This window comes from Hyperolius riggenbachi, chromosome 5 (genome assembly GCF_040937935.1).
Source record: "Hyperolius riggenbachi isolate aHypRig1 chromosome 5, aHypRig1.pri, whole genome shotgun sequence".
NCBI lineage: Eukaryota > Metazoa > Chordata > Amphibia > Anura > Hyperoliidae > Hyperolius > Hyperolius riggenbachi.
The window spans coordinates 42886609-42913448 of NC_090650.1; the positions used below are offsets into that span (position 1 = coordinate 42886609).

Sequence of the window (26840 nt, forward strand, 5' to 3'; positions counted from 1 at the left end):
CGCAGAGAGAATCTGATTATTGGCGATCTGCAGTATCACCAAGAATGCAGATATATACCCGATTATTGATGATCTGCAGTATCACCGATAATCCGATATATTGCTAACCTCTGGACACCAGCAAAAGAACACAATAAAGACAGTAATATATCAGATAGTGTGGAAATGTCCACCACACGGCAATTCCTCAGAGGTGTGGTTACCTCTGAATGGGAACCCCGTGAGTGAGATCCTCTAACCAGGTAGAGTGAGGAATCTCGACCCCTAGCAGTAATCGTCTGCTTGGGGCAGGCATCTCGGAGAGGCAAGCCTCAGAGATAACCCTCCAGTGGGAGACGTTCCACTGAAGGGAGAAAGGTCAGACAGGCAAGGGTTCAGCAACAGATATGACGGCAGCGGTACAGGAACGGAAGGCAGGAGAGTAATCGGTAATCAGGCAGAGGTTGGCAACAAGAATCAGATAGGCAAAGGTACAATAACGAAGAGAGAGAGAGTAGTCAAGGATAGCCGAAGTCAAAACACAGATACAATATCAAAATACAATCCTAACTAAGGTGTGAAATCCTTAGTATCAACACCAGGGAACTGCACTAAGGTCTGAGCGCTAACACAGAATGTGTATTCACGACAGCAGACAAGGAACAACTGACAGAGAACTCCTTTTATGCAGGGGAACGCTCTAGCAGCGTCCCCCAGCTGCCCAGCCAATCGCTGGCCCTGCTGGAGTCAGCTGACCAGCCTGGTCAGCTGACTCCTCTTCGGGAACGATAAAGTTCCTGTCTCCTCGCGCGCGCGCGCGCGCCAAGCGCCGGGTGTGTGCCGACGAAGGAGACCCCACGGGAGGCAACTGGGCGGCGGAGTCCGCCGAGCATACGGACTCCGCCGACCGCACAGCCCCGCTCGGCGGCACGCCAGCGGTGGGAGTCCGGGAAGCGGAGCCCGCTACCTCATGCCTGTTGGCAGCGGGTCCGCTATCCCTCACACATGTATTATTTTAAGACTATAATGGCCGAAAACTGAGAAATAATGAATGTTTTCAGTTTCTTTCTTATTCTTACTATTAAAATGCATTTACAGTAAGGTAGCTCTTAGCAAAATGTACCACCCAAAGAAAGCCTAATTGGTGGCGGAAAAATCAAGATATAGATCACTTCATTGTGATAAGTAGTGATAAAGATATAGGCTAATGAATGGGAGGTGAACATTGCTCGGATGCATAAAATTATGGGCTTGTAAATAGTGATGGACGCAAATTGAAAAAATGCACCTTTATTTCCAAATAAAATATCGGCGCTATACATTGTTAAAGGGACATAATTCAAATTGTGTAATAAGCGGGATAAATGGGCAAATAAAATACATGGGTTTTAATTACGGTAACATGTATTAATTTCAAACTATAATCACCAAAAACTTGGTGACCACTCCACGTGTGAATGGCTGCGGGCGGGTATTGCAGGAGTTCACGCATCCCTGCATGAATGACGGAGCTCTGCTTCGCTATCAGTCTTCCAGGGGTGTTCGCCGCTCGAAGACTGTTAGACGGCGAAATCGCTGTCTATAAACATTGTACAGCGCTGCGATCTACAGCAGCTCTGTACTGGGGACAGCCATGCGACCTGGCTGTCCCCCTGGGGGACACAGGAGTGATCCGCTGTGATAGACTGACTAGGGGAAGGAAAGAAACTTCATTAAAAAATACATTATTTTATAAAAAAAAAGAAAAAAAAAAAGAAGCAAAATATTTGTAAAAATAAATAAACATTGGGGGAGCGATCAGACCCCACCAACAGAAAGCTCTGTTGGTGGGGAGAAAAGGGGGGGGGGGCATCACTTGTGTGCTGAATTGGACGGCCCTGCAGTGAGCCCTTAAAGCTGCAGTGGCCTAATTTGTGAAAAACAGCTTGGTCACTAGGGGGGTTTAACCAGGGCCGGATTTGTATTCTTTACCGCCCAAGGCCAACTATACCACGGGCAGCACGGTGGTGTAGTGGTTAGCTCTCTCACCTTGCAGCGCTGGGTCCCTGGTTTGAATCCCAGCCAGGGCACTATCTGCAAAGAGTTTGTATGTTCTCTCCGTGTCTGCGTGGGTTTCCTCCGGGCACTCCGGTTTCCTCCCACATTCCAAGAACATACAGATAAGTTAATTGACTCCCCCTAAAAAAAAAAAAAAAAAAATTGGCCCTAGACTACAACACTTACACTACATAATATAGACATATGGCAATGGTAGGGATTAGATTGTGAGCTCCTTTGAGGGACAGTTAGTGACAAGACAATATATATATACACTGTACAGCGCTGCGTAATATGTCGGCGCTATATAAATACTAAATAATAATAATAATATACCGTCTGTATGGTTGTTATCTCTGTGTGTCCCAATAAGAATTCTCCTTACTCTCCATCATTGGATGTCACAGACAATAGCTATTTTAGTAATATGCGTATAGATAAGTTATGTTTTCCTTAAGAACTTTTATGTTATGTTTGCCATCTCTTTAATGATGGACCCATTGTGTCACCATGAGAGTTAAGCTGATGTGTACCTGCAGGACAGAGCTTACAGGTCTTACAGGGATGACAAAAGTACAGGACAGAGAGTTCAAAGGTTAAAGCTGTCCTTGTAGATAGGGATGGCTCCATAGAACAGCTTTACTGCCCCTCACTGAGCCGCCCCTAAATATCTGGTGCCCTAGGCCATGGCCTAGGTGGCCTTGCCAGAAATCCGGCCCTGGGTTTAACACCACGGTCCTCAAGTGGTTAAAATAGCACACTGAAAGAAAACTCTGGGGCCTGCTGTTTATCTTACAGGAAGAGAATCTCCTGAAATACTTTAGAATATCTTAAATGGGGACCCTGATCAGTAATGCAGTACATACTTCTAATGCTAGTGCAGCTGTTTACAAGGAGGCACTTGAAATTGCCCTGAAGAAGTGTGTTCCACATCCCCACGAAACGTGTTGCCAGAGTGAAAAAAATTCTTAATTTTTTACATTCTATGTATTCTTTATTGCTTTTTATGCAGTTTTATTACAACCTGGTCACCTCTTTCTCACTGTTTATCTTACAGGAAGAGGCTTTCCTGAAATTCTTCTAAACACATTTGTACATATGCTCACAATGGTAGCTGCATATGTTATGAAGGAGTTACAGTTACAGGACGTCACGTGCACAAGTTATTGGGCGAGCAGTGGGCACACATATTATGGGGGAATGGTGTTTGGGTTGGTGGAGTGTTATGTGGGGGATAGTGGTGGTCGGCCAAACAGAACATTAAAGCAAGGGATAAATCTCTACATATAAGTTGATACATGTCTCCTGAATAATCACACCTGAGAGGAGAATTTGATAAAGGGTTACTTGCTTGAAACATTTCCATTAGTTGCGATCAGTGGTGCTCGGATACCCCCAATCATGAATTTGAGTAAATCCGATCAGGGCAGTATCGAAATCCGGATACGCCGTGATCGTGATCCGGACTTGATGCCCAATTCCGAATTCGACTCGGATTTTAACCATGATTAAATGTGATATACGGTTACCAGATTTTCCAGATATGTTAAGAAGAACAGTGGGAACAAGGAAAAAAATATTTCAAAAAGACCTTATAGTTTTTGAGAAAATAATTTTTAAAGTTTCAAAGGAAAAAAGTATACATTTAAATGCGGTAAATACATTAGCTGTCATTTACCGCATTTAAATGTATACTTTTTTTCCTTTGCAACTTTAAAATAGATTTTCTCAATAACTATAAGGTCTTTTTGAAAAATGTTTCCTTTTGTTCTCACTGGTCTTCTTAACATATCTGGCAAATTTGGTATTTCTAGCATGTAAGGGGGCTTTGGTTCAGGGCCGGATTTGTACTTTTTACCGCCCAAGGCCACTGTCACCAGCCGCCCTGCTTCAGTATAGGTAGCAAGATGACTCCTCCCCTGTTCCCTCTAGTATAGGTAGCCTGATGACCCTCCAAGTATAGGTAACCAGATGACTCCTCCCCCTTTCCCTCCAGTATAGTTAGCCAGATGACCCCTCCCCCCTTCCCTCTAGTATATGTAGCCAGATGATCCCTCCTCCCTTCCCTCCAGTATAGTTAAGCAGATGACCCCTCCCCCCTTTCCCTCTAGTATTTGTAGCCAGATGACCCCTCCCCCCTTCCCTCCAGTATAGGTAGCCAGATGACTCCCTTAATCCCCCCTTTCCCCACCCCCACCTTTCAGTATAGGTAGCCACCTCGCCTTCACGCCGCAGCAGCCATCTGTGTCACTAATTTTTCCACTCATCTCCAGTGCAGAAGCTTCCTCTTCCTTTCCGTCTCCAATGCTGCACAAGTCCGTAGCCGCCGACCACAATGCCAACGTGCACAGAGAGCAAGGTGGCCATTGCACAGGTGGCTGGCAGCAGAGTACCACAGTTAGGTGCTCGCCTGATCTCCCTGCAAATGCTGCACCAGTTTAGCCTGCTGCTTTGGTGCCCTTCCTCCTGTGGTGCCCTAGGCCATGGCATAGGTGGCCTAGGTCTAAATCCGGCCCTGCTATTTACCGCTAAAGTCGGCGGGTTTTTAATCACCAATACTGACTAGTGATCATGAGTAACTCGTGACCATGAGTCCGGTAATGGGTGTAATCACAAGTGCATTTGTGATTGAGAGACTATCACAATTGCCGATTACGACCTTGTGATTGCAAAAACGACTTGTGATCATGAGTTACTCGTGATTTGAGGTCGTGATGAGCACCACTAGTTGCGATTACTGATTCATTATGGAATAAAAAGGATTACTCCTATCCATACTCCTCCTTGTGTTTCCCTCTTCCAAGGAAATGATGGTAGCTGCACATTTTGTGGGTGGAGGGAATAGTGGCTACACAAGTTATGGAGGAATAGTAGCTGCACACGTTATGGGGGGATGGTGGCTACACAAGTTATGGGGGGAATGATGGCTACATGCATTATGGGGGAATAGTGGCTGCGCACATTATAGGGGGAATTGGGCAAGCATATTAGCAGTTTCTCCCTGTGCACATCAAAATTCTAAGATGAACAATGAGGTGGGCAGTTTGATGGGTTATGGGGGCGTACGTATTACAACGTCACCAGTGAGCTGGGCGCAGAGTGAGCCAAATGATGGCTCATGCTGCTGCCACTCAAAAATCCCGGCGATGTTAAATATTATTCTCCCTCTGAGTTGCTATGAGAACCCCAAATTACCCTTGCGCGTGGTACACAGCACCCAGTTTCGGTGCCTGGTGCTGAGCGCCGTGTGCTGAAACGACCTGCTTTGTTATGGGGATCATGGTGATCACATGCTATGGTTGGGGGAATGGTAATGGCACATCTTAAGGTGGTAATGATACAGGCTCATGTTATGGGGGGAATTTGTGGCCTCAAATGATTTGTGGGAAACGGGTGTTAATGGCCGCACTTGTCTCCTGATCCCTCATGTGCCTCTGGCTGTGGGTGGTACCATGTGGGAGGAAGGTTTACACATAGATCAGGGGCCCCACTAAAGCTCTGCTGGTGATCTTAATGGTTTGTAGCTATATCCCTAACAACACAAAGTGTGAGCCCTAAATCTAACCATAAATATTTACTGCACTCCTGCAGGCCGGCACCAAGGCTGTGTGGTAATGAGAACTGGAATTAAAGGTGGTTTTTGGGATGTCATCAACTGTGATGTGAAAGCCAAGTTTGTCTGCAAGAAACAGGCAGAAGGGGTCACCCTGCCGCCTGTCCCAACAACAGCGGAGCCGACGTGTGCATCAGGATGGACATCTTCTCCCAAAATAAACTCCTGTTACAAGGTAAGTAAAAAGTGGTCTGAAGGGTGGGATATGTGTCTAGAGGAACCAGTCAGGTGGCAAACTTCACAAGTTACAGCTACTTTTAAAGTGAGTTAAAAATAGAAGTAAAGAATGTTTATCTCTAGAACTGTGCACTGACTGACACTGACAGGAAAGGAAATATATACATTAAGAACAATAAGCTTCTGTAAGTCTTCTTTTTACTGGCACTGCCCTCTTGTCTTCACTCTGCTGATTTGACAGAAGTGCATGACTTAGCACTGCTGCTTGGCCCTTCCCAACTCTCATGGGACCTTCTACCAACTCATTAGGGTGTGAAATATACAGGGGCCCTGGACCTGCTGAGTGAGCGGTAAAACAGGGGGTGCACAGTAAAGCTATGTACAGTACATACTACATTTGTATAACAAAGGTGAAGAGACAACCAGGGTAGCTAAAACTATGTTAAAATACAGGATAAAACTAAAAACAGAGATGGATTGTCTCTCACATGACACAACGGAAATGAGTAAAACTCGATTTTATTTGCACAGGCAACGCATTTCGTGGGTACAAGCCCACTTCCCCAGGCCAATAAAAGTGCCACTATGATATGTTCAAATATCAACGTATTACCTCCGTGATATGTTGTGTGAGTGGAAAGCCACCTTTGTGTTTTAGTTTTATCCTGTATTTTAACATAGTTTTATCCACCCTGGATGCCTCTTCACCTTTGTTGTGCCAGTTCTACCTTCCCCCTCCAGGGGGAGTTATTATTGGTCCATAGTGGTTTAGCCATCTGCAGCACCAGCGAGAGAGTGCAACCAATCTTCATCTAGCTATTCCTGGAGTGCCCGAGTGGAGACAGGTTCTTGCTCTCCAACTGCCTTATGTGGTTGATTGCCCTCTGTTGCAACCCACCATTGCATGTTTTCTCTTGGTTGTTTCCTTTCAAGATTAGTAACATTATGCGCTATTGGGCTCCCATTCTCTGTATTTTTTTTCAATGTGTTCTTCACATTCACCTTTTACTACATTTGTATGTCTATATTGTGACTACAAGTGTGTCAACCTCCCTTTCAGTGATCCAGACAAGACAGAAACTACTAAGCCAACTGCTGTTGTAGTTTCCACTAATGGCTGCTTGCATTGGGACTTTCTGTGGCAGTACACAGAGTTCAGTTAGAGTACATAGTAGCAGAACTCCAAATAGCAGTAAAATTGTGTATCAGATATCAGTACAGATGGCCCGAACTGTTCGCTGGCTGACAGTTCCCGGTGAACAACTACGTTACTGTGCGTATATTTGTCGACCTGAGGCGGTCCAGACGTCATGTAAGTCTATGGCAACGCAGGGATTTGAAAAAAATGTTGGTGGCGGTAGTGTGGCGATGCTGCGACACGCATGTGCGGAAGTGTATTTTTACAATACGCTTCCGTGCACTGCCGTATTTCCAAAACAGGAAGTGACTGCAAGCAAGTATCACTTCTGTCAAGGGGCGGAGCCACAAATTGCCAATCAGATTTCTTTGGTGGATAAACTGCTTCCATTCACACATTTTTGATGCCAGGAACCCAGAAACTCACAAACTTGGTCACTGAGTGAATGTGTGTCAAGGTTAGAAACAGTGGGCGGAGCCAAAAACAACTAACATTTTACATGGGAAAATATAAACTGCAGCCATTCTTACTCTGTTAATCCCAGGATTCTCAAGCTGGACTCAGTTGGCCCGTTAGAAATCCGGCTCTATGTGGTTGCACCTGCTGGGGGCACTAGGTTTCTGGACTGTGCTAATATCTATCTCCACCAGCAGGTGACCCTCATGCAATCCATCCTGGACAATTGTTCATCATGACATCAGCTGTTTGGATTTGCATTTAAGGACTCCACCCACCTCAGAACCTTGACAGAACCTCAGTTCAGCTTGGCTGTCCTGTTGCTGTGTTCTGTGCTCCCTGCTCTGATAAGCTCTGCTCTGTTCTGATCTGATCTCCTGGTTTATGTTTCTTGCTTTACTCTGATTTGCTTTGCCCTTGCCTGCTGTTCTGCCTGGTCTGCAAATACAGTATATATATCTGTATATTATTGTATAGTTAGATAGTTAGTTAGGATTGCTGTGTCTTATCTTATGTGGGTTGCACTGTGGGGATTGCAATTGCTCATTTGTACATAGTTGCACTGATTAACAATAAACCGTTTCTTGTTTCACACTCATTACTTTCCATCTCAGTCTTTGCTGCAAATTGTGGTCTATCAGTCTGCGGCTAAGTGCAGCCGTAACATGGCCACTGAGTGACTGGGATTAATATTCAGAAAAGTGGGTGGAGCCTACAACAGCCAATCAAAATTCACCTATTGATTTTCAAGGGGAATATTTAAATTGCTGCCATTCATGCACTCTTAAGGGCAGAGGCGTGAAACCTGGTTCAGTCGGTCATCCAGTGACTGGGGATCACATTGTGAAAAGGGGATGGAGCCACGAACAGCCAATCAGATTTGTTTAATTTAGTTGGGAAAATTTAAATTTTTGATGCCGAGGACCACAAAGCGCACAAACTTGTTCAATGAGTGACTGTGTGTCAAAGTTAGAAAAAGTTGGCAGAGCCAACAACTATATTTTTACATGGGAAAATATAAACTGCAGCCATTCTTACACTGTTAATGGCAGGGTTCCCAAACGTGACACAGTATGTCACTGGGTGATTGGGGTTAATATTCAGGAAAGTGAGTGGATCTTACAATAGCCAATCAAAATTCACCTATTGATTTTCACGGGGGATATTTAAATTGCTGCTATTCTAACACTGCTAATGGCAGAGGCCTCAAATCTGATACAGTCTTTCATTGGGTGACTGGGATTCGAATTCTGGAAAGGGGTGGAGCCACAAACATCCAGATTTGTTTCATATTAATGAGAAAATGTAAATTATTGATGCCAAGGACCTCAAAGCTCATAAACTTGGTAATTTAGTGACTATATGTCAAGGTTAGAAACAGTGGGTGGAGCCAAAAACAACTAACTTTTTTACATGGGAAAATATAAACTGCAGCCATTCTTACACTGTTAATGGCAGGGTTCTCAAGCTTGACACAGTTGGTCACTGGGTGGACGGGATTAATATTCAGAAAAGTGGGTGGAGCCTAAAACAGTTTATCAAAATTCATTTGTTGATTTTTAAGGGGAATATTTTAATTGCTGCTATTCTTACACTGTTAATGGCAGAGGCCTCAAACCTACTGCAGTCGGGCATTAAGTGACTGGAGTTCAAATTCAATAAAGGGGTAAAGCCACAAACAGCCTATCAGATTTCTTCGTTGGATAAACTGCTTCCATTCATACAATTTTGATGGCAGCAACCTGGAAGTTAAAGCGATTACAGTACTTTGCACGGCAGTCGTCAGGAATCTTAAAGATCCGCTGTGATGGTCATTATCGATGCATGACAATATGCAACAGTCGTGTGGTCAATACTCACGTCGCGATATTGTGGAAATGACTGCTCGAGGCTGAAAAACTCACCAGACATCGGGAAAATGTTGCCCAATGTTGCCCCAGCAATGCTGCCATCAGTTGTTAGGCGTATACACACCAGCTCATTGGCAACTCAGTAATAAGTTAGCTTAGGCCTAGTATAAATGAACCAATCTTCACTTACAATCCAATCGCAGATAATTAGATTGTCCAAGAATCAGAAGTGAATTAATTCTGCTCATTGAGTATTTGATGAGATATGGAGTGATCACATTTAATAGTAAATATTGATTAATCGCATGTCGCCTTGCATTACATTAGGCATAACATTAGAAGAGCAGCCTATGTGACTGCAGGAAGGCCCTGTGTTCTCAGAGGGGATGGGGGCAGCCAGCTACTAACCTTCTGCAAATAGAGAGGTCTATCCTCCATATTGGGTGTCTTTGAGGCCACACTTGTTATGGGTGGGATGATCATGGTGGTCACACTTGTTTTATGACCCGTGTGAGATGGGCCCCCAGGGTGGAGGAGTTACAAAGAGGAGGCCAGGAAAGGACTGTGAACAATTGATGGCCCCATCAAAGTTTGCTGGAGGAGGCCTCCTGATTTGTAGTTACCCCCCTGCAGTTGTGTAACTAAAGAGCTTGGGGCCCCAGTGCTAGTTTTATATGGGGCCCCAGTGCTAGTTTTACATGGGGCCCCAAGCACTCTATTGTTATGGAGCCCTAAAATCTACCAAGGCCAGGTCCAGTATCAGCGAGGTCTATTTAGAGCAAGGAAACAGTTTGTTAAAGTTCACCAGTATTCAATGCACATATAGAGGTGTTCATTATCAGCATAGCATCAATGAAAAGTTATTAATATGGCTGAAGGAGGGCCCTCTGGTCCAGGGGCCCTGGTGCGGTCGCAACTTCTGCATCTCCTATTGCTGCGCCACTGCTCCCCTGGTTGCATGTATATATATATATATATATATATATATATACAATTGAATGACACAATGGACAGGAAACGAAGACCAGGCGGAAGATCTGTTAGCCATGTGTCAAAATTTCCATTCATCTGATTCCCATCAGGAAGCTGATTAGCATGACTGACTTACTGACTACAAGACCAGCCACAGATCTACCTATGTGTACCAACCCTTAGATACTTCTCAGCTGGCTGCTATTGCAGTTCTCATCCTCGGTATTGGACTTCATCCCAATCAGTAGCCAACACTCTGTTTCCCACGAGAAATCTTTACCTTTTCTCAAATGGATCATCGGATGGGGTCTGTGTGGCTGATATTGTGGTGCAACCCCTCCCACAGTGGGATGTCTTATAGCCTATCACATTGTTAGTGGGTGTGTTTATAGATAATGGTAGTTGATCCTGTCTTTTTTTTCATGTCTGCTAATAGTAAAGATGATGACCTGCAGGGCCACAGTGGATCAAACGACATGAAGGGATTACACGACGGATATAAATAATTTCTTGATCAATCTTCTATTTTTTTTATTCCTCCCTTTGCAATGTATTGATTTGTTTTTTTTATCCCTACTACTATCTTTTGGTAAAGTTCCTCTGTAATTCACTGTGATCATGTGATTTCTAAATTAAATATTATTCTGTTCCTGTCACCACCAGCATTACATGAAAGAGGATCGCAAAATGAAGAAGACCTGGTATGAAGCCCGAGACTTTTGTCGAGCCATTGGAGGTGATTTACTCATTATCAGCAGTGAAGATGAGGAGAAGATAGTGTCCTCAGTGTTGTGAGTAGCGAGTTCTTTGATGTCACGATTTATTATACGCTGGTCTCCTGATTATTTGAAGTACAGACAGCTGCCTACTTACAAACGTCTAGAGTTTCATGCATGCAAACAAGGTCTTCATGCACAAAATGTGCTGTACTGTTTTCATTACATATTTTTGTTGTTACATGTAACAGTATTGTATACACTGTTGTAAGCAGTTGAAAACAAACATACAAACAAACAACCCTTGAAAACAACAACAACAAAACATTGCTTATACTATGAGCCTGATTCACCAAGCTACGCTGCTAAAGCAGCACAGCTTAAGGTGAATGAGCGCCCGCTTTCCCTGCCCTACATCCCTGCCCTTCCCTTAGTTAAGCGCATTGCTTACATAGCAACGTGGGTAACTTTAACCACTTCCCTACCTTGGTCATTTTCCTTGTTTAGCTCAGCTGTGATTACTTTGGCAATAACTTTATCAATAATTATCACAACTAACTAAATGATCTGCATATTGTTTTTTTCAGTAATTTAGTAATTACCTTATTTTCTGGGCATTTTAAAAGGAAAATAAGGGAAAAAGTGAAAAAATACACAGGTTATCGATTTTCATGCATTATAGCTTTAAAGTAAACAGTTCTATTGTACATTAAACCCACACAATTTATTTGTATATCCCTCATGTTTATTCAAACAGTTCATTTGTTTTTATAATGTATTAGATGTAACAATTAAGTAATGTATACAATCTGCTACTGTCTGCTCCTGGAATGTATATTTTACACTTGTTTACTAATTAACACTGCCATTGAATTCCCTGTGAGGAGGAGAGGGGTTTGCTGTCATTATTTTACAACTCTGTAGTGATGTCTAAGGTCAGAGATAAATAAACTAAAAACAGTCTTATCTAAGATGTTGTAGAAAGGGAAGTGCAGAGACTTATTTTAAGGTCATAGGGGACAGCAAGTGGTTAAAGAAACACTGAAGCCAGTTTAAAAACGGCTTTTTACCATTTATTTATGTGAGGCGTGTTTGCCCCTGCTAAAATGCCACTATCCCGCAGCAGAACGAGGGGTCTTTACCCCCAAAATCCCCCCTGCAAAATTCACAACTTTCTTTTGCTGCTCATGGAGGCAGAGCTTTTGGCTGCAGCTCTGCCTCCATGCGCGTCTATCAGCCACAGATCTCTGCCTCTCCCTCGCCCCTCTCAGTGAAGGAAGACTGAGAGGGGTGGGCGGAGGCGGAGATGCGCGCTGATAGATGCATGTAAAGGCAGGGCTGCAGCTGAAAGCTCTGCCTCTTGCGGAAGCGCTCTCCGCAGTGTGCCCCAGCGGATTTGGGGGGGGGGGTAAAGACCCCTCATTCTGCCGTGGGATAGCGGCGTTTGAAAAGGGCAAACATGCCTCACATAAATAAAAGGTAAAATGCGGTTTTTAAACTGGCTTCGGTGTCTCTTTAACTGTGGGCCGTCCTGTGAAGTATCGTTACCGCAAAACTTCACTCGCGGCCACTACTATATTAATTTACATAGTTACAACTATATAAATTAACATAATAGCGGCTGCGAGTGAAGTATCACGGTAACCATACTTCACAGGACTGCCTTCAGTTAAAGTTACGAGCGTTGCTATGTAAGCAATGCACGTAACTAAGGGAAAGCACACTCCTTACATAGCAGCGAGCGCTGCTATGTAAGGCAGGGAAAGCAGGCGCTCATTCACATTAAGCTGTGCTGCTAAGCAGGCAGCTTGATGAATCAGACCCTATATTTCAAAATCCAGGGTTGTCGAAAGTAAATCATGTATCTAAGTTTCACTTTGTACAACATACAGTATGGCTTATAAACAACATCCAAGTACAGAACCTGTTTTTGAATTTATGGTTCATACAGTGCTGTGCAAACGTTTTAGGCAGTTGTGAAAAAATGCTGTAAACAAAGTATGCTTTCAGAAATATCCAAATCAATATTTGGTGTAACTACTTTTTGCATTCAAACCAGCATCAACTCTTATAGGTACACTTGCACAGTCAGGGATTTTGTAGGATTATAGGTGTATTACAAACCAATTATACCAAACACGAGCTAACGATCATCAATGTCCCATGTAGGTTGACTGCTGTTAAAGAGACTCTATAAGAAAAAAGACAAAAACCTCTGGGGCATACTTACCTCGGGAGGGTCCCAATGGCTTCCCTGTCCTCTGTAGCTTGGGGGAATCCAGCACTGGCTCCTCTGAAAGTCCCTCGACAAATCCTAACAAGGACTGCGGCTGCGTGGCCAATATTTACCTACCGCAATCCTGTGCAGGCGCAGTAGTCGCTCTTCCTTCGGGCGAAGGCAGAAATTGCCGAGCCCTATCAATCTGCTCTACTGCAAAGGCACAATTGGGACCTGATCATGTGATCAGTATGATCGCGTGCTGCTCAGCATCCAGAATCACACTGCCCCTAGTGTTGGGTTCCGGCTTGATGACCCAGTACTTATCCGCAGTTCAAGGCTTGGTGCCAATCAGAGAGGAGGCAGAGGGGGGGCTGCTCATCACCAGACCTAGGGGAAATGAATGATAATTACTCACCATGCCTCGACTAGACCACCCCCTGAAAAACCCACTATACCACCAGTGAGTTGAAAGGATCCACTGGACCACCTCTGGACCACCAGGGAATTAAAGTGTACCCAAGAAAAAACATATAAAAGCATTTATGCTTTCTTGGGGCTTCCTCCAGCCCCTTGGGCTCCCTCGCCATCCTCCCAGGATGCTCTGATTTTCTGCTGGCCGGCCCAGTCTCTCTCTCATCCAGGTGTGCTGTACTGTGCCTCCGTGGCACCAGGGGCGTTGCTAGGATGCTAAAAGATCCGAGGCACCTTGGGGCACCAAGGAGAAAGGCAGAGTGCAGCGCGATGAAAAATGGGCATGGCCAAACCATGGGCGTTTTTAAAAATGGGCATGGCAGGAGCCCTGAGTTTTTTTCCCAAAACCATTAGGTAAAGTGACCCTACAAGTAATTAGACAATGTTTTTCCCTCAAAACACACATATGCTACACAGGTAGCCTTATGCTACACAGGTGGCCTGGTGGGTGGGTGAGTATGCTACACAGGTGGCCTGGTGGGTGGGTGGTTGGGTTTGCTACACAGGTGGCCTGGTGGGTGGTTTGGTTTGCTACACAGGTGGCCTGGTGAGTGGGTGTGTATGCTACACAGGTGGCCTGGTGAGTGGGTGTGTATGCTACACAGTTGGCCTGGTGGGTGGGTGGTTGGGTTTGCTACACAGGTGGCCTGGTGGGTGGTTGGGTTTGCTACACAGGTGGCCTGGTGAGTGGGTGTGTATGCTACACAGGTGGCCTGGTGAGTGGGTGGTTGGGTTTGCTACACAGGTGGCCTGGTGGGTGGTTGGGTTTGCTACACAGGTGGCCTGGTGAGTGGGTGTGTATGCTACACAGGTGGCCTGGTGAGTGGGTGTGTATGCTACACAGTTGGCCTGGTGGGTGGGTGGTTGGGTTTGCTACACAGGTGGCCTGGTGGGTGGTTGGGTTTGCTACACAGGTGGCCTGGTGAGTGGGTGTGTATGCTACACAGGTGGCCTGGTGAGTGGGTGGTTGGGTTTGCTACACAGGTGGCCTGGTGGGTGGTTGGGTTTGCTACACAGGTGGCCTGGTGAGTGCGTGTGTATGCTACACAGGTGGCCTGGTGAGTGGGTGTGTATGCTACACAGGTGGCCTGGTGGGTGGTTGGGTTTGCTACACAGGTGGCCTGGTGAGTGGGTGTGTATGCTACACAGGTGGCCTGGTAGGTGGTTGGGTTTGCTACACAGGTGGCCTGGTGGGTGGGTGTGTATGATACAAAGGTGGCCTGGTAGGTGGGTGGCCTAGTGGGTGGGTATGCTACACAGGTGGCCTGGTGAGAGGGAGGGTTGGTGGGTATGCTACACAGGTGGCCGGGTGGGAGGGTATGCTACACAGGTGGCCTGGTGTGTGGATATGCTACAATGGGTGGGTGGGTTCTTATGCTACACAGGTGGCCTGGTGGGTGAGGGGGTATGCTACACAGGTGGCCGGGTGGGTGGGTATGCTACACAGGTGGCATGGTGGGTGGGTATGCTACACAGGTGGCCTGGTGGGTGGGTATGCTACACAGGTGGCCGGGTGGGTGGGTATGCTACACAGATGCCCTGTTGGTTGGGGGCTGGTTGAGTATGCTACACAGGTGGCCTGGTGGGTGGGTGAGTATGCTACACAGGTGGCCTGGTGGGTGTGTATGCTACACAGGTGGCCTGGTGGGTGTGCTATGCTTGAGGGATGGATGGATGGAGGATGGATGGAAGGTGGGTGTGCTACGTTGGAGGGATGGATAGTGGGTGTGCTACGCTGTAGGGATGGAGGGTGGGTGTGCTACGCTGGAGGGATGAATTGATGGATGGAGGAGGGATGGATAGTGGGTGTGCTACGCTGGAGGGATGGAGGGTGGGTGTGCTATGCTGGAGGGAGGGATAGAGGGTGGGTGTGCTATGATGGAGGGATGGATGGATGGATGGAAGGTGGGTGTGCTACGCTGGCGGGATGGATGGTGGGTGTGCTACACTGGATGGATGGATGGAGGATGGATGGAGGGTGGGTGTGCTACGTTGGAGGGATGAATGGATGGATGGAGGAGGTATGGATAGTGGGTGTGCTACGCTGGAGGGATGGAGGGTGGGTGTGCTATGCTGGAGGGAGGGATAGAGGGTGGGTGTGCTATGATGGAGGGATGGATGGATGAAAGGTGGGTGTGCTACGCTGGCGGGATGGATGGTGGGTGTGCTACACTGGATGGATGGAGGATGGATGGAGGGTGGGTGTGCTACGCTGGAGGGATGGATGGTGGGTGTGCTACACTGGATGGATGAAGGATGGATGGAGGGTGGGTGTGCTACGCTGGAGGGATGGATGGTGGGTGTGCTACACTGGAGGGATGGAGGATGGATGGAGGGTGGGTGTGCTATGCTGGAGGGATGGATGGTGGGTGTGCTATACTGGATGGATGGAGGGTGGGTGTGCTACGCTGGAGGGAGGGATGGATGGATGGATGGAGGATGGATGGAGGGTGGGTGTGCTACGCTGGAGGGATGGATGGTGGGTGTGCTACACTGGATGGATGGATGGATGGATGGATGGAGGGTGGGTGTGCTACGCTGGAGGGATGGATGGTGGGTGTGCTACACTGGATGGATAGAGGATGGATGGAGGGTGGGTGTGCTACGCTGGAGGGAGGGATGGATGGATGGTGGGTGTGCTAGGCTGGAGGGAGGGATGGATGGATGGAGGGAGGGATGGATGGATGGATGGAGGGAGGGTGTGCTACGCTGGAGGGAGAGAGGGTGTGCTAGGCTGGAGAGATGGAGGGTGGGTGGGTAGGTGTGCTATACAGGTGGGCTGTTGGGAGGGTAGGTGTCTACCAGCTGGTGGGGAGGTGTGCAGTAAATGGCCACCTGGGCCAAAGTGTTGGGGCTGAGCATAGCTCCCAACTGTCCCTTTTTCGGAGGGACAGTCCCTTTTTGGGAGCCCTGTCCCTCTGTCCCTCTTTCACCCTCATTTGTCCCTCTTTCAGGACATTGTTCCTCTTTCTATGTAAATATATATATATTTCTATACTAAAATGTGTTTGCTTGACTCTAAACTTTATTCCCAACCTTTAAATTGATATATTACTAATTTTAAAATGTTACTATGAAGGAAAATGAACCAGGATAGAAAGGACCAGTGTGGTTTGAATTATAAAACAACATATTTTCATATGAAATCTTTATGGTGTGCATGACTAGAGGCGTGGTGAGGGCGTGGCCAGGGGTGTGGCAGGGGCGTGGCTTTAAGTGTCCTTTTTTCTCATCTCAAAAAGTTGGGAGGTATGGCTGAGGGCTGAGGAGGGCATGGAGGGGAGCCCAACTTCTGCCCTCCCTCCCTCACTCGGGGCCCCCTTTCTGACATGCTGTTACATGCGCCGCTGGTGGAAGATACAACTGAACACTTACCTCCCAGGCTCCGGTCTCCAGCAGGCGTGTGCTCCAGATCCACGCTGCCTCCTCTGTAATGCGCTCACGCTGAATCAGGAAGTAGTGTGAGCGGCATGCAGAGGAGACAGTGTGGACCTGGAGCTCTAGCGTCTGCTGGAGACCAGTCCCTGTAGCTGTATCTTGCGCCGCGCTTTTAAAGGCATGAGAGGAGGGTAGCCCCGAGGTGAGGGAGAGAGGATAGAAGTCAGGCTCTCCTCCCCGCAGCCTTCTGCAGCATTTTGTACCAAGGTGCCTCTGCTCCCTGCTGAGCATTCGGGGTACTTGCATCAGCAACTCTGTGCCCTGACAACGGGGGTGCAGTGGGCGTTGATTTGTGGGCGGTGCCCCAAACCAAAGCCCCTAGCGACGCCCATGCGTGGCACGGTCGTACACGTCCCCCCACTGTGCTTCCGGCGAAGGGAGCTTCATGGGAATGTGCAGTCCTGCATCCTCTCTGACTACAGCGGCACTTCATCTAATTAGAGAGAGATCTGTCGGTTGCCCATACTCCGAATGCTGATTTCTGATCAATTTCATACTGAAATTGATCTGGAATAGGCCTTGTGACCCCGCATTCACCGCCAAGCCGACGCTGTTCCCTCCAATGTGTAATGTGCCACTTGGTGCCCAGTGCAGTATACATTACCTATCTGTGGCTGCCACTTGTCTTCTGCTGGCTCCAGGCGCTGTCCTTCATCCATACATGCGCTCCTCATGGTTGCCGGAGCAACGTGGGAGTGTGTATGGATGGAGGATGGAGCCAGCCCGGAGGCAGAGCAAGACAAGTGGTGGCCATGGACAAGTAATGTGTAGTGCACTGGGGACTGTGGGGGAGGGGGGGTTGGCACATTACACATTAGGGGGGACAGCATCTGGGATTTTGACGCGTTCATCACTCGTCCCAATATCGCTTGTCGTTACTGCAGTGCACCTGATATCGCAAGTCAGCCCTACATCTTGCAGCATGTCCATCTGATTACTGCAACCAATTTCACCCTCATTGATCGGGCATGCACCTGTCGGCACTGTTTTTCATCCGATTTGATAATAATAAATAAATTGGATGGTCGATCAGCCGCCATGTCGCCTGATGATGTATGGCTACCTGAAGTTTTCAGCACTTTGCCAATGAAAAAGTACCAAAAAGTAGGTAGAAAAGTCAAAACTACATGTATTTTCTGGTTTGCTGGTGATTTAAAAGGCATTTTATTGACAAGTTAGAGAATATCACTTAGAAGAAAACTCAGGAGAAAAAGTTAATTGCATATGGGCCATAGTTTCATTTAATGTATCTTAAGGGATACCACAACCGAATGGTTGTGGTAAAATTGATTGCTGCACTGTGTAGGGGGTGATGAGCGCATACCTGCATTTCCTCCCGCCTCCCTCCGTCTGCCGCCGTTCATGCTCTATACACTCCGGTGTGCGGCGACTTGCTTGACCTCTGCCCCGGACATACTGCGCCCTGTGTGCGCAGTATGTCCTTCCCCCTTCGCTTCTGGGCGGCGCATAGTGCCAGGCTCAGAAGCACGCTGTCACCTTTTTGCTGCGTGTGCGCTCCATTACACCGAGCGTCACATGCTAATCATGTGACGCTCGGTGTAATGGAGCGCACACGCAGCAAAAAGGGGACAGCGTGCTTCTGAGCCTGGCACTATGCGCCGCCCAGAAGCGAAGGGGGAAGAACATACTGCGCACACAGGGCGCAGTATGTCTGGGGCAGAGGTCAAGCAAGTCGCCGCACACCGGAGTGTATAGATCATGAACAACGGCAGACGGAGGGGGCGGGAGGAAATGCAGGTATGCGCTCATCACCCCCTACACAGTGCAGCAATCAATTTTACCACAACCATTCGGTTGTGGTATCCTTTAAAAGAAAAGCACGGACTCCGGCACTGCACAGGAAATCCTCTTTTTATTTAAAGAGAAACTCCGACCAAAAATTGAACTTTATCCCAATCAGTAGCTGATACCCCCTTTTACATGAGAAATCTATTCCTTTTCACAAACAGACCATCAGGGGGCGCTGTATGACTGATATTGTGGTGAAACTCCTCCCACAAGATACCCCCTTTTACATGAGAAATCTATTCCTTTTCACAAACAGACCATCAGGGGGGCGCTGTATGACTGATATTGTGGTGAAACTCTTCCCACAAGATACCCCCTTTTACATGAGAAATCTATTCCTTTTCACAAACAGACTATCAGGGGGCGCTGTATGACTGATATTGTGGTAAAAGCCCTCCCACAAGATTCCCTGTTTTACATGAGAAATCTATTCCTTTTCACAAACAGACCATCAGGGGGTGCTGTATGACTGATATTGTGGTGAAACCCCTCCCACAAGAAACCCCTCCCACAAGAAAAGTTTGAACTTGTGGCAGTTTCCTGCCTGTGAACCTTTTTGCATTGTGGAAAATAGCTGTTTACAGCTGTTTCCAACTGCCAAAAACCATGCAGCAGCTACATCACCTGCCAACACTAAAATGTTCACTGGAGTTCCTCTTTAAGCCACAAAGCAACAGATACAGCAGATTGCCCCTACTGTCTTTACAGCTGTTTCACGTGAGTTTCACGCCTCTTCAGGACACGTGGGGCCTGACACCTTTACTTCCTACCCCACCTATAAGCAGGTAACCCCTCCCCCTCTCCCACCTCTCTCTCACAGGGCAGGATCAGGGAGGTCAATACAAGATCAGGAGCATAGGTGGCAGTGTAGTATATGCTAAATTCCTACTATGGACTTAACTAAAAAAAGCGTTAGCCTCATCCCTCTCATTAAAACCCAGATTCCCCAGAGCCTCAGTATGATATATCATACACGCTTCCCTTTTAGAGAGTCTGTCATCTCTCAATCCCCCTTGTGGTCGCATTGTACAACTTCCAGACCAGCGAAGGAGAGACAATCAGCGTTACCCGAATGGGTCTCATTCACATGCTCTATCAATCGGGTAGCACCTACACCGTTTTTGATTGATCTTTTATGTGAAGAAATCTCTCCTTCAGTGGCTGAACTGTCCTACCAATGTAGTAGCGACCACAGGGACACCACACACCGTAAACGACAAATCGTGTACGACAGTTGATGAATTCCCTGATTTTCCAGGTGATAGGGCCAATCTGCACTACCTTACCCTTTTTAATAAAGCGGCAGGCACTACAGTGCCCACACCCATAGTTTCCTTCCCATTTTTTCTTTGACAACCAATTCCCAGATTCATCCTCCCTCCTTCTAATGTCACTATGTACTAATATTCTCCTAATTGTCTTACTCCTCCTAAAGCTGACCCTTGGGGGTGAAGTGGTTAGATCCTTCAGATGTTTATCCAGCCTAAGGATTCACCATTGATTATGGACCGCCTGCCTGATCTTTTCAGAGAGTGGAGAGTAATCGAATACAAAATTACATTGATTACCTTTCCATCGTATCCGACTTCTCCTGACGAGTAGTTGTTCCCTTGGGACCTCACGAGTTCTATCTAGGGCTTTATGTACTGATTCCACCTTATACCCTCTATTCAAAAGGCACTCACATAATTCAACTGCCTGATCCTCAAAATCTGTTTCAATCTTATTATTCCTCTTGAGACGCAGAAATTGTCCATACGGGATGGCGTCATTGACATGTCTGGGATGGTAACTAGCAAAGTGGAGCAAGCTATTAGTGGTGGTTTCCTTCCTATAACCTTTGGTGGTCACCACCTGATCCTCAATCACCACCTTTCGGTCCAGGTACTCAACCTCCCTGTCACCAAAGTGTGAGGTAAAGATCATATTAATGTGGTTGGAATTAATCCACTCCATAAATTTTGAAAACTCCACATTGTCACCATCCCAGCCTACAAGGACGTCATCCCCATATCGACGCCACAATTTAATCTGGTTGCGGAAGTGGTTGACAGGGAACCATAGTTTTATTTAGTTCATGAGAAATCTAGATCACGTGCTGTAAACACAGCCCCAGAACTCTTGCACATCACATGACTGGCATTCGCTATAAGTCATGCAAGTAATGTTGCTATTAAAGGGAATCTGAAGTGAAAATAAACTTATGATATAATGATTTGTATGTGTAGTAGTGATGCTCAAATACCCCTTTTTAAAATTCGAGTTTGGTCGAATTCGAATAGTAAATTATTCGAGGTCAGTCGAATATTCGAGTCGAATAATTTTTACTATTCGATTCGACCTCGGACTTCGAGCTCACTATTCGAGTCGGTATTCGAGCTCACTATTCGAGCTGACTATTCGAATTGGCCTTAAATAGCTTCCAACACTTGTTTTGAGGGTGAATGATGCAAGAAACATCTTTTTTTCCAAGTAACAACAGCAAGTGATTATGTGGGGATGTTCCTTTAAAAAAAAATGTGGAAAGAGAAGTTGTGTCCTTAATTTTGTTCAGTAGTGTTACTGTATATACTTGTTCTTCTTCTTCTTTATCTTTCTTCTTCTTCTTCTAGATCTTCTTCTTCTATATCTTCTTCTTCTTCTTCTATATTGTCTTCTTCTTCTTCTTCTTCTTCATCTTCTTCTTCTTCTTCTTCTTCATCTTCTTCTTCTTCTTCTTCTTCTTCATCATCTTCTTCTTCTTCTTCTTCTTCATCATCTTCTTCTTCTTCTTCTTCATCTTCTTCTTCTTCATCTTCATCTTCTTCTTCTTCTTCTTCATCTTCTTCTTCTTCTTCATCTTCATCTTCTTCATCTTCTTCTTCTTCATCTTCTTCTTCTTCTTCATCTTCTTCTTCTTCTTCTTCATCTTCTTCTTCTTCTTCTTCTTCTTCTTCTTCTTCTTCATCTTCTTCATCTTCTTCTTCTTCATCTTCTTCTTCTTCATCTTCTTCTTCTTCATCTTCATCTTCTTCTTCTTCATCTTCTTCATCTTCTTCATCTTCTTCTTCTTTTTCATCTTCTTCTTCATCATCTTCTTCATCTTCTTCTTCATCTTCTTCTTCATCTTCATCTTCTCCTTCTCCTTCTTTTTCAATATCGTCTTCTTCTTCTTCACGTATTTCTCTTTTCAATTTTTTTTTTAAAGAAATGCAGCTATTTTTGAGCGTAACAAATAGCTGGTGGGCGCACGCATGTTGGAAGCGCCATTGTATGTGCTCCCTGGCAGTGGAAACACAAAGACAGCAGGAGGTAAATTCAGCAGCAGGAGGAGGAGGATGAGTGTGTGGCAGCAGGCAGTCAATGAGGCAGGCAGCTCGCCGTGACATAATAGCCCTGGTACCTAGCGGTGATACCAGGGCTGTAAATAAACACAACAGGAGGTCCCAGACAGCGGTCGTGCAGCCCACATTGTGTCCAATACACAACTGGGACAACACAGTTTTCAACCCGGGCACCTCAGAAAAATTAAACCTTTTTTTTTTTTTTAATGGTTTGTTTGGTTTTGGTTTTGCAACCAATATAGCTATTGTTTGACGTAATAGCTGGTGGCAGAGTGGCAGCAGAAGGTAATTCTGTGTACCCTGGCAGTGGGAAACACAGACAGACAGCAACAGCAGCAGGAGGAATGGAGGAGTAATGTGAGCAGCTATTGTTTGACGTAATAGCTGGTGGCAGAGTGGCAGCAGAAGGTAAATCATCTGTGTAGTGTACCCTGGCAGTGGGAAACACAGACAGACAGCAGCAGCAGCAGCAGGAGGAGGTATGGAGGAGTAGTGTGAGTGTGGCAGCAGGTAGGCAGCGTGACATAATAGCCCTGGTACCTAGCGGTGATACCAGGGCTGTAAATAAACACAACAGGAGGTCCCAGACAGGGGTCGTGCAGCCCACATTGTGTCCAATACACAACTGGGACAACACAGTTTTCAACCCGGGCACCTCAGAAAAATTAAACCTTTTTTTTTTTTAATGGTTTGTTTGGTTTTGGTTTTGCAACCAATATCGCTATTGTTTGACGTAATAGCTGGTGGCAGAGTGGCAGCAGAAGAAGGTAATTCTGTGTACCCTGGCAGTGGGAAACACAGACAGACAGCAGCAGCAGGAGGAGGAATGGAGGAGTAGGCGAGCAGCTATTGTTTGACGTAATAGCTGGTGGCAGAGTGGCAGCAGAAGGTAAATCATCTGTGTACCCTGGCAGTGGGAAACACAGACAGACAGCAGCAGCAGCAGCAGGAGGAGGTATGGAGGAGCAGTGTGAGTGTGGCAGCAGGTAGGCAGCGTGACATAATAGCCCTGGTACCTAGCGGTGATACCAGGGCTGTAAATAAACACAACAGGAGGTCCCAGACAGCGGTCGTGCAGCCCACATTGTGTCCAATACACAACTGGGACAACACAGTTTTCAACCCGGGCACCTCAGAAAAATTAAACCTTTTTTTTTTTTTAATGGTTTTTTGGTTTTTGCTTTTACAACCAATATAGCTATTGTTTGACGTAATAGCTGGTGGCAGAGTGGCAGCAGAAGAAGGTAATTCTGTGTACCCTGGCAGTGGGAAACACAGACAGACAGCAGAAGGGCAGTACACAGCAGCCCACTGTAGGTGTAAAATGTGTGGCTGCAGGCGACGTAATAGTCAAAGTGAACCAGGCTGGCTTAGTGAGCAGGAGCCAGGAGGTGGTAAAGGGTGGTAAGGCACATTAACGATGGTTCCGGCAGCCAGTTCATGTCCCCCTCTCGCCGACAACAGGGGCCAGGAACTCGCCTTCCACCCACGCCTGGTTCATCTTGAGAAACGTCAGTCTGTCCACAGACTTGTGAAACAGACGTGAGCGTTTCTCGTGACCACGCCACCAGCTGCACTGAAGCAGCGCTCGGACAGCACGCTGGAAGGGGGGCAGGACAGCACTTCCAGGGCGTACTGCGCCAGCTCGCTCCAGATCTCCATGCGCTTGACCCAATACTCCATGGGATCAACAGGGGCATCGCTGTCAAGCCCGCTGTACGACCCCATGTAGTCAGCCACCATGCGGGTCAGGCGCTGGCTGTGACCGGAGGAGGATGCTGCTGCATGCATCTCCTCTCTAGTCACTGCTGCCGGAGCCTCTACAGTCCTGTAGAGCTCGTGGCTGAGAGACAGCAGGTCTGTGGGGCGCTTGCTGCTGCTGGATGCAGGCACCTGCTGCTGCCTCTGTGCTGGCTGCTGGACAGTGGGGGTGGAAGGCTGGGGGAAGGCTTCCTCCAAGCGCTCAACATGGGCCTGCTGCAAGCCCCTTATTTGTTGCGCTGGGTCTCCTCCTGCAGGCGGCAGGAACTGGCTCAACTTCCCCTTGAGGCGTGGGTCCAACATCATGCTGATCCAGATGTCCTCCCTCTGCTTCATCTGGATCACCCTGGGGTCCCTGCGCAGGCACGTCAGCATGTGCGCTGCCATTGGGAAGAGGCGGGCCACGTCTGCTGGCACATCGACGTCAGTGCTGTCCTCATCCTCCTCCTCTGCCGCCTCATCCTCTCTCCACCCCCGCACCAACTCAGCTGCGCTGTGCTGATCCCCCTCATCAGCAGCCAGGTCAGGGACCTCCACCAAGTCCTCCTCCTCCTCCCCCTCAGAGGTGGACTGCGCAGCTGGTTGCCGCTCCTGCTGGTCCAAGGCTGCCGCTCCCTGTTCCAGCAAAGCATCGAGGGCCCTGTTCAGCAGAGAAACCAGGGGCACCCACTCGTAGACCATAGCATGGTCCCTGCTCACCATGTTTGTGGCCTGCAGGAAGGGAGCCAGCACAAAGCACACCTGCTGCATGTGCCTCCAGTCATCATCGGGGACGATGGACGGGATGTTGCTGGTCTTGTCCCTTCTCTGAGCTGCGGAAACAGTGGCCAGGGCAAGGTACTGTTTGACAGCGTGCCTCTGTTCAACCAGACGCTCCAACATCGCCAGGGTGGAGTTCCAGCGAGTCGGAACGTCAAGGATCAGCCGATGGCGTGGCAGATCCAGCTCCTTTTGCACGTCTTCCAGGCTCGCACAGGCTGCAGCCGAGCGCCGGAAGTGATGCACAACATTCCTTGCCGTTTCCAGCAGTTCGCCCATCCCCTGGTAGGTGCGCAGGAACTTCTGCACCACCAGGTTCAGCACGTGGGCAAGACAGGGGATGTGGGTCAGGTTTCCCCTGTCTATTGCGGCAACCAGATTGGCCCCATTGTCGGCCACCACCTCTCCGACTCTGAGGCCTCTGGGGGTCAGCCAAATCCTCTCCTGCTCCTGGAGTTTGGCCAACACATGGGTTGCCGTCAGCTTGGTCTTCCCAAGGCTGACCAAGTGCAGCAGCGCTTGGCAGTGGCGGGCCTTCACGCTGCTGCTGAGGCGGGGGGTTTGGCCAGGTGTGCCGGAGGATGGCAGAGGATTGGAGGAACCTGCTGCAGTTCCCCTGACCCTGCGGGGTGGCACCACCCACTGTGTTGCTGCTGCTGCTGTGCCCGCTGCTGCTCTCCCATCCTCACCCCCTTCCACCAAGCTGACCCAGTGGACAGTGAAGGACAGGTAGTGGCCTGTCCCGAAGCGGCTGCTCCAGGAGTCCATGGTGACGTGGACCCTTTCACCAACCGCGTGCTCCAGCCCTCGCTCCACATTGGCCATCACAAAGCGGTGCAGTGCAGGAATGGCCTTGCGGGAGAAAAAGTGTCTGCTGGGGAGCTGCCAGTCTGGGGCTGCGCAAGCAAGCAGCGCACGAATGTCGCTCCCCTCCTGCACGAGCGTGTACGGCAGGAGTTGGGAGCACATGGCCCGTGCCAGCAAGCCGTTCAGCTGCCGCACGCGACGGCTGCTGGGAGGCAGAGCCCTAACCACCCCCTGTAAGGACTCGCTCAAAAGGCTCTGGCGTGGCCTTTTGCTGGCACGGGAATCAGCAGACACAGCGGAGGAGGCCACTGAGGACTGGCTGCCAGAACAGGCCTCAGTGTCGGCGGCAGGAGTTGCAGAGGGGGGAGGAGCAGTGCGTTTCCGCACTCCTGCTGGTGCTGCTGGAGGAGCAGGAGGGCGGGTGGCTGCTGTTGCTGCTGCTGCTGAAGGCTGTGCAGTGATGGGTGTGGTGCCACTGCCAGCACCAGATGCCTTCAGCCTCTGGAACTCCTGATGCTGGTGGAAATGTTTCGCAGCAAGGTGGTTGATGAGCGAGCTGGTGCAGAACTTTAAGGGGTCTGCACCTCTGCTCAACTTCCGCTGACAGTGGTTGCAAGTGGCGTACTTGCTGTACACTGTGGGCATGGTGAAAAAGCGCCAGATTGGAGACAGAAACATCCCCCTACGGCATGGAAGCGCTGCTGCCTGTCTCCCTGTGGTGGTTGGGGGTGGGGCTTGGGTGCGGCTGGTGGTGGTACTGGCAGATGCTGCTGCTGCTGCTGCTGAGCCTGAGACACCAGCAGGCTGTGGGACCTGCCTACTGCTGCTGCCAATGCTTGCAATGATGCGCCTCCTTGCAAGGCCCACAAGAGCATCCTCCTCCTCCTCCTCAGAGCTGCTGAGGACGACATCCCCTGGAGGTGGTGGCACCCAGTCTCTGTCTGTCACCGGGTCATCAACATCCTCCCCCTCCTGAAACATGTCCTGCTGGGATGAGGACCCCCCAAACTCCTCTCCTGATGCATGGATGGGCTGCTTGACTGTCGCCACAGTCTTGCTGTCCAATCCCTCATCCCCCAAAGTGCCCATCAGCATCTCCTCCTCAAGATCGCCAACAACAGCAGACAATTTACTCATGATGCCTGGGGTCAAAAGACTGCTGAATGACAGGTCGGCGAGTGACGGTGAACTGGCCTCCTCCCCAGACCCTGCTGGGCGGCTGCTGCGAACAGGGGTGGTGGTGGTGGTGGTGAGGGTGGAGGCCTCAGATGCAGAGCTGATGGCGGGCTGCTCATCCTCCGTCATGAGTTGCA

At 48.2% G+C, this 26840-nt stretch overlaps 1 protein-coding gene across 1 annotated transcript in view; it reads left to right on the plus strand.

The window, feature by feature from the left end:
* The window catches only part of LOC137518156 (macrophage mannose receptor 1-like), a 335787-nt gene that overhangs the window by 94190 nt on the left and 214757 nt on the right, over positions 1-26840 (plus strand). Inside the window, exons 12-13 of the mRNA XM_068235568.1 lie at positions 5608-5804; positions 10886-11013. Coding sequence (XP_068091669.1) covers positions 5608-5804; positions 10886-11013 — 325 coding nt within the window. The remainder of the gene's footprint in view (positions 1-5607; positions 5805-10885; positions 11014-26840) is intronic.